This window comes from Bos taurus, chromosome 16 (genome assembly GCF_002263795.3).
Source record: "Bos taurus isolate L1 Dominette 01449 registration number 42190680 breed Hereford chromosome 16, ARS-UCD2.0, whole genome shotgun sequence".
Lineage (NCBI taxonomy): Eukaryota > Metazoa > Chordata > Mammalia > Artiodactyla > Bovidae > Bos > Bos taurus.
Window position 1 is genome coordinate 51,507,138 of NC_037343.1, and position 7,315 is coordinate 51,514,452.

The following is a 7,315-nucleotide window of genomic DNA, read 5'->3' on the forward strand; positions in this document are numbered from 1 at the left end:
CTGGGTAAGACATGGGCCAGCACAGCCCTGCCCCTGGACGTGATGGCGCTGTCTCAAAGCCCCCAGATGCCAACACGGAGCCTCGGCTCGGGCACACGGCCACCCCAGGCCCCTCCAGTCACCCCAGACAGGACCCTGAGAGGCAGAGATGGACATTCAACCACAGGCCTGCAGAGCCCAAGAAACATGTTTATTGTTCAAGTGGCTCATATTGCTGTGTGAGGTTGGCAGCAGACGGTGCCCAGCTCAGTGCAGGATCCAGAAATGACACCACAGCCATGGGAAGGAAGCCCAATTTGTGCCCTCCCTGGGAGAGTGCCTGGCTGGGTGAGTCAAGGGTGGTGTGCAAAGCACAGGCTGGGGGGTCTGCACCTGACTCAGAAAGCCGCCCCCCCATAACTGCTCTGCATCACCCCTGGGTCCCTCCAGGTCTGCAGAGTCCAAGTTGGCTCCTCACCCACGGGGAATGCCAGTGTCCACCCCACTGCTCCCCAGGGCCCTCACCCAGGAGAGCAGCTTGGCCCCAGAGATAGGACACTTCAAGAGTAAACGAAGAAATGGGTAGGTGCAGCCTGCTCAACATCAATCAATAAATTAATGAGTGAATAAATAAACGGCACACACAAACACTGAGAAAGAAACACAGTAACGCCCGGGCTAGACGCACGGTGGACGGACGGCGCTGGATGTCCCTGGTGGGGGCCAAGCCCCGCCCCACGAGCAGGGGAGGGAGGTGCTGGGCCCTGGGGGCTTAAGGCACGAGGGAAGCCGCCGGCCGGCCTCTGTGCAGCCGTGCCACTAGGTCAGAGGCTGGTGGACGACACGGACAGCGTGGGCGAAGAGGGCGGAGGGAAGTTGAGCAGCTCCAGCACCGCCACGCCCACGCTGCTACGCCGCGTGAACATGCAGGACGCGGCCACCCACTTGTTGGTCCTCGGGTTGTACTTCTCGATGGAGTTGAGGCTGGAACTGCCGTCGTTGCCCCCTACGGCGTACAGCCATCCATCCATGGCCACCAGGTCGTGTGTGCTCCTGGGGGCAGGGTGGAAGGGGAGGAGCAGGGGGTGAGGCCTGGGGTGAGGAGGGGGCAGGGCCAGGGTCTGGAGCTATGGCCACTGGAAAAGCCTGGGGGCACTGCCTAGGGAGGTGTCTTTGGGGCGGGGCCTTGGCTATGGGGGGGCGGGGCCCTGAAAGGGGAGACTCAGGAGGGAGGTGGGGGACGAGCTGTGCAGGGGTAAGGCCCTGTTAGTTGGAGGAACAGAGGGCAATGGTGGTGACAGTTCTGGGGGCCTGTGCACCTTCTGATGTTCATAGGCGCCACACTCTCCCAGGCGCCTGCCTTGGGGCTGTATCTCTCCACAGAGTTGAGGCAGCTGGTTCCATCATTGCCACCAGCCACGTAGAGGGCCCCCTCCAGCACTGCCACGCCTGCCGAGCTGCGCCGGCTCAGCATGGAGGCCACGGGCGTCCAGGAGTTCACCTGAGGTGGAGGGATGGGCTGGGGGCCGACCCACCACCAGCCTCCCTCCCTACACGTGCAGACCTCTACTCCAGGGTGGGGAGTCTGTGAGACAACGTGGACATAGAGGGATGACCCTCTGGGGGATAGGGGTGGCCAGAGTGTTGACCTCAAGCACCTCTGGGGAACAGGGATATGTGACTGGGGAATTTCACACCTGGGGCTCATACTTCTCCACGGTGGCCAGGTGTGATGAGCTGTCATAGCCACCCACGGCATACAGGTTTCCATCTGCAGGGAGTGAACACACTCATGGCGCCCCCGTTGTGTGTGAGAGCCCCTGGGGCTGGGTGCTACACAGTGCAGGCGCCCACCGAGCATGGCCACGCGCACGTATCGCCTCCGTGTGCTCATGGCGGCGATGGATGTCCACGTTCCCGTCAGGGGGTCATAGCGCTCAGCACTGTAGACACCAGGACTGCGGCTGACCTTGAGCAGTGGAGGAAAGGCAGTCCCGGCCCCAGGACCTGCCCTCCCCTGAAGCATGACTAAAGTTCCATGCTAGGCAGTCACGGAGGCTGACCCCAGAATCCCACTGGAGCTGGAAGCAGGGCCATGCTGGGTGGACATGGGCCACGGGCTGCCTGGACAATGCTGGGCAAGTGTCCACCTGGGTCCAGCCCCTGCCCTGGGGGAAGGACCCCAGAGAGGAAAGAACATGCCACTGGGCTGGCCAAGGTATTGGGGACCCTGGTGACCTCAGGCAGGGTGCCCCTTGGCTCCCCGCAGGCAGGACACCTGCAGTCCTGGTGCAGCCACACCTGCTGAGCCAACTCCGAAAGGCCACCCAGCCCTGACCCCGGCCACTACCTGTTGAGGCAAGAGGCCCCATCGTAGCCACCAGCTGCATACAGGAGCCCATGCAGGGCAGCCACACCCAGGCAGCTGCGCCTCGTGCCCATGGACACCTCCGGCTGCCAGGTGTTGGTCACAGGGTCGTAGGACTCTACGGTGGCCAGATCTGAAGTCCCGTCGTAACTAGGGGAGGGTCCACTGCTGGTCAGGGCTGGCCCAGTGGGCACATGCCAAGCCCCTGACCTGAGACCAGCCTCCAGTCTTACCCGCCCACAGCATACAGCCGGTTCCCCACTGCCGCCACGCCCACCCGGGCTCGGCGTGTGGACATGGAGGCCACCACGTGCCAGCGGTCAGTGCGCGTGTCATATGCTTCACAGTCCCCGTGGATGGCAAACAGGCTCCCGCCACCTAGGGATGGGGAGGTGACAGGGCAGGACGAGGGCCCAGGGAGGTAGTTGGCTAGGAGGCTCTATCACATCTCGAGATTGAGGGCCTGGAGGCTCCCAGGGCGAGTGGGGCGGGGACTGGTGAGTGGGTCACACCGTGGGGGACGGAAGAGCAGATGTGGGGTGAGTGCAGGATGGAACTAGCACAGGGTTGGGGAGTAGGGCTTGTGCTGGGCTCATGGGTAGGGACACGGGGCAGGGCTTGGGGGACAGGATGGGACAGGACAGGTGGGCATACCCACAGCAAAGAGCACAGGACCAGCGCCTTCGCAGCGCCGGGGCCGGGTGCGGCTTGTGCCCAGGACGCCCCTCTGCTCGGGCAGCAGGTGGAACTTGAGGGCCTCGATGAGTAGGTCCTTGCAGTCTGGGTGGTGCCGCACCAGGCTCTCAGCGTCCACATGGCCCAGCAGGAAGTCCCGGCTCAGCAGGGGCAGGCGGACACACTTCATCAGCTGGGGTGTGGATGCTATAGTCAGGTAGCAGGCCCTGCCCTGAGACCCTCTCAGGTACCCTGGAACCTTCTTGAGACACATGCCTGCATCACCCCTGTGGGGTTTGTGGGCACATAAGAGCCCAGCCACAGCTGGGTCCTCAGCCATTGCGTCCCCTCCTGAGCACTGTGGGCCCCGCCCCCCTGCCCCCCCGGGCCTGGCCTCACCCGAGGAACGTGCTGCCTCCGGGCATCCACATCATGCTTGACCCAGCTCAGGACGGCACGGTAGACGTCCTCCTCTGAAGGCACATTCAGGCTGTCGCTAGAGACCAGTTCCAGCACCTGGGGGTGGGGACCCTCAGACCTGAGATTTGGGGAGGATCTTGGGGCCCACGGAGCCCTGAAGGTGCCTGGGAGGGAGAGTCCAAGGGGCCCAGTGTTCCTATGAGGATGGGCCAAGCAGGGTCAGGAGCCACAGGTCCAGTTCCTGAGGGCCAATTCCAGGGTCGTCCTGGGGATGTGGAACCAGTGACTACTGGGGGAGTAGGTGATCAAGTAGGGAGGATGTGATCAAGACAGGAGAGCATCAGGAATCAATGGTAAGTGCTTGGGTGGAGTTAGAAAATGGGGGTGGTTGTGCCCAAGGGACAGTGTTTGGGTTGGAATGTGGGTCAGAAACTGGGGATAAAGGTTGAGAGACAAAGGACCAGGTCTTTAGGGTGCAGATGATGGAGCCAGGGACCAAGGCTGGCTCTGGGGTCCAGGAACTAGGTCAGGGTCAGGATCCGGGTCAAGGTCCAGGCTGTTCCCCAGCTACCACGTTACCTGCTTCAGCGGCAACAGCATGAACTCCTCGGTCTTGGCCACGTCCACGAAGTGCTGCAGCACGTACCTGTGTGCCGCCTTGAGCAGATCACCGCAGGAGTGCGTGTCGGCGAAGCCCCGGATGCCCAGGCAGTTGGAGGGGTCCAGCTGGCTCAGCAGGAACTTGCAGCAGGCGTCTCGGACGCCATTCAGCTGCAGGAGGCTGGCGGCTGGGAGCAGAGTCTGTGAGGCAAGGTGGGAGAGAGGGCCAGGGGAGCAGGGACAGAGAAACAGATGTGAGGACTGAAGGAGTGGCCACACTACAGAGGATGCTAGGGGCATGGGGTAAGCGGAGGCACTGGCACCGTGGCAGCACGGGTCGTGAGGCTGAGGCCGCCACACCTGCACGTTGCCTTCTCCCACCACAATTTCCGCTGTGTATGCAAACTGCACCAGCTGGTCCAGGGCCTGAGGGTCGATGTCGTGCAGTGTCACGTGTGTCTGACGGCTCTCACTCATCTCGTCTGGGGGGGGGGGGCGGTATGGGACAGCAAGTCAGGCTGGGGCCCACGCCAGGAGAGCTGCAGAGCCCCCCAGCACCCGGACCAGATGGGCTGTACTTGCTTGTGAACATGGCGTGGAAGTAGGGGCTGCAGGAGGCTAGCACCACCTTGTGTGCCCGGATCTCCTTGGCAGCTACGTGTAGGACGATGTCACACAGGAGGCCGCGCTGTCGCATGCGGCTCATGGCCACGAAGGCGTCGTGGTAGTGCCGCTTGGAGTTGTGGGACACAGCGTGGCCCTCGCGGCTCAGCAGCTGCATTGTGCCTTCCATGGGGGCTGTGGGCCGGGCCTGCCGGGGCCGGGCACGCTCTGCCTCAGGGCTGCACATGGGCAGTGACCCGTCAGGGTGTACTCTGCACAGAACTGCTCACCCACCCTAGAGACTTTGGTCAGGGCCTGGGCACCCAGGAAGCCACCTTCCCCCAAAGAAGCCCGAACCAAGTTTCCATGAAGGACCCATGCCCCTAGGGACCCCATGTGCTCTCCAGGCGCCACCCACTCTGCTGCCTCGCGGCCAGGAAGCCTCCTCGGAGTCCAGCCAGACTCTGCTCCAACCTGCTTCCCGCTCTAGGTCGGCTCCCATGCCAGACCCCGGTCGTTGAACCTGTACGGCTTCCTCTGCCACGATCCCTGCTCAGGCACATACTTCCCTCCCACCAGGAGCACCCCCAGCTCCCTAGGCCCTCCTTGGGACTAGGCTTTCTGTCCATTGTTGGCCACCCTTCCCGCGCCCCCGTCGGAGTCCGGTGTCCTCCGCACAGGCTGCGGGAAGTGCACGAAGTGAACTGATGCGTACTGGCCGATGATCCTGAAGCGGACCCCTACATCGACAGGCAGTGTAACCTCTTTTGACCCTTAATCCCTCATCCTGCAGACAGGCCGCGCGAGTCTTTGAGCGGCACAGCCGGAATTCAAAGGCGGCGGGTGGGGTCAGACCTCCGGGAGCAGCCACCTCGGGATGCCCTACCCCGCGCCGGCTGTGTGCGCGGATAACAGAGGGTCTGGACCCTCTGCGGTCCGACGAACCGGCAGGGCGCCAGGCCGCCCCCTCCCGGCAGCCTGCCAGGGTTGGCGTGCCCCTCCTTCCCTCCTACTCGGCCCTAGCCAGTCACTAACCCTAACCCCTGGCCCACTCACGCTGGAGGCTGCGGCGGCGGCGGCGGCGGCGGAGCCTCCGGCGCGGGCCCGGGGCTGCCGTGCTCCGGACTTTGCGTCCTGCCGGCAGGGCGCTCGCTGCGCGGCTGCATGGGTTCGGCCGCTGGCCCGCCGCCGATCCGCGGAGGACGCACAGACCAGCCGATGCCGGGCGGCTGAAGGGCTGCTCCGCGGTGGCGACCGGCTTGGCGTCCCTCAATCCCGCTGCTTGCCCGCAGCCGCTGTTTCTCGGCGCCGCCCGCCCAGCCTCCCGCGCTCTCCCGCGGTTTCGGGGACGCTGCCTAGCGGGCGAATCCTCTCAATGTTTTGGGGCTCCGTCCGCCTCCACCTCCAGGAAGCCCCCCAGGCCGCGCCCGTCGCCTATATCTGAGAACCCTCCAAGATCTGCCCGCGTCACCTCGTTCAAGCCTTCCCGGCCCCGGAATCTTCTGGGGGCCGAACGGCCCAACGTGATTGCCCAGGCTGCATCTGCTTGCCTCTCTCCAACGCCACGCAGGCCCCTTTGCCTGTCTGGCCTCGACTGGACGCTGGCTGCGGAGTGGGAGAGCGTGTGGGGCGCACGTCCTCTGTCTTGGGATCTGGCTGTCCAGGCCCGCGGACCTCTGCCATTAGACGGGTGGAGGGAGGGGTGGACATAGGTTGAGTTCTCCACCGCCTTCCTTCCCTAAGGCAACCTTCCAGCCTCACGGTCTTTGCACCGGCAGGCTGTTTCACAGACCAGGCAGAGGGAAAGTGGCTATCCCTGTCCGGGCGGGCCTGGAGACTTAGGCAGATGTCTTAGTAACTGGAGTCCCAGGAGCGGACTCGCTGGACTGAAGTATCAGGCATCCTCTTTGAGGGAGATTTGGCCAAACTGGCTTCAATAACAATGCTTGAATCTTTCCGCTGTCTGCCTGCTCCCCGCTTCAGTCCCGCCCAGCGCAGGTGCTACGGGACTATCCAATGAAGTGGTGGTTCTCATCCTTCTGATCCTCATAAGTGTTGTTTATCTTTTCGCATCTCCATTTCTGTTTTCGTTTGTTTTCCGATCTGCGGAAAACTAGATTGTTGGCTTTTTATTATTGATTTGGAAAAGCTCTTTGTATAAGAGTCTTCTCTGATGCATGGTTCCCCTCACCCTCATGCATTTTTTTTCCCGCGGTCGATGTATTGACATCCTCACTGGCATGTGTTGACAGAGCTCTGGGAGGCTGTGGGCAGGGCTGGGCGAGGGCGACCCGGGCCCCAATCCCACCTTCCGCCAGGTCGATGTCGTTATTAGTGCCTTTTTTGGAGAAAAAGATTTGTAAGCGGACAGCGGGATTCCGCCCTACGCAGTCCTGCCGGGTCCTGGAGCTCTGCAGTCCGTCCCTCAACAGAAGCGTGAGGGAGCCGTGACAGAACCAGGCCTGCGCCGGAAGCTCGAGTCCCGCTTGCCACCCTGGGAGTAGGGGCGCCGCCCGTCTAAAAATGAGATGTGAACGCGCCCTCCCGCCTAGATGCCGCCACAGCCACCGTTGTAGAACCCTAAAGCCACCTGAAGGGGCGGGGCCAGGGGCGTGGTCGGCCTGCCGGAAGTTCTCCTGGCGCAAGGGCTGCTGGGACCGGAAGTTGGGT

The 7,315-nt window shown here is 63.1% G+C and overlaps 1 protein-coding gene across 5 annotated transcripts; it reads right to left on the reverse strand.

Annotated features, from left to right (window-relative positions):
- Positions 1–169: 169 nt before the first annotated feature.
- On the reverse strand, positions 170–5,942 carry KLHL17 (kelch like family member 17). Of its 5 annotated transcripts, NM_001193053.1 has the most exons (12): positions 5,702–5,811; positions 4,625–4,884; positions 4,403–4,524; positions 4,022–4,243; positions 3,422–3,538; positions 3,002–3,215; positions 2,581–2,725; positions 2,330–2,497; positions 1,834–1,922; positions 1,677–1,750; positions 1,299–1,480; positions 170–1,032 (listed from the first exon to the last, which is right to left on the reverse strand). In NM_001193053.1, exons 1-12 carry the CDS (start codon positions 5,809–5,811, stop codon positions 804–806), a joined length of 1,932 nt encoding a protein of 643 aa, NP_001179982.1. In that variant the 3' UTR covers positions 170–803. The 5 variants fall into 5 exon arrangements, with proteins under 5 accessions (NP_001179982.1, XP_024832269.1, XP_010811660.1 ...); XM_024976501.2 differs by lacking the exon at positions 1,299–1,480 and having other exon boundaries at positions 4,022–4,524; positions 5,702–5,942; XM_010813358.4 differs by having other exon boundaries at positions 1,299–1,922; positions 4,022–4,524; positions 5,702–5,942.
- Positions 5,943–7,315: the final 1,373 nt, after the last annotated feature.

Bases quoted from the DNA above. Each gene is read 5' to 3' on its own strand.
- KLHL17 (XM_010813358.4), bottom strand. From the start codon at position 5,811: ATGCAGCCGCGCAGCGAGCGCCCTGCCGGCAGGACGCAAAGTCCGGAG. The intron at 4,885-5,701 runs GTGAGTGGGCCA...GCCCATGTGCAG, and splicing joins CCGCCGCCGCAGCCTCCAGC to CCCTGAGGCAGAGCGTGCCC. The intron at 2,498-2,580 runs GTAAGACTGGAG...ACCCTCCCCTAG, and splicing joins CGGCTGTATGCTGTGGGCGG to TTACGACGGGACTTCAGATC.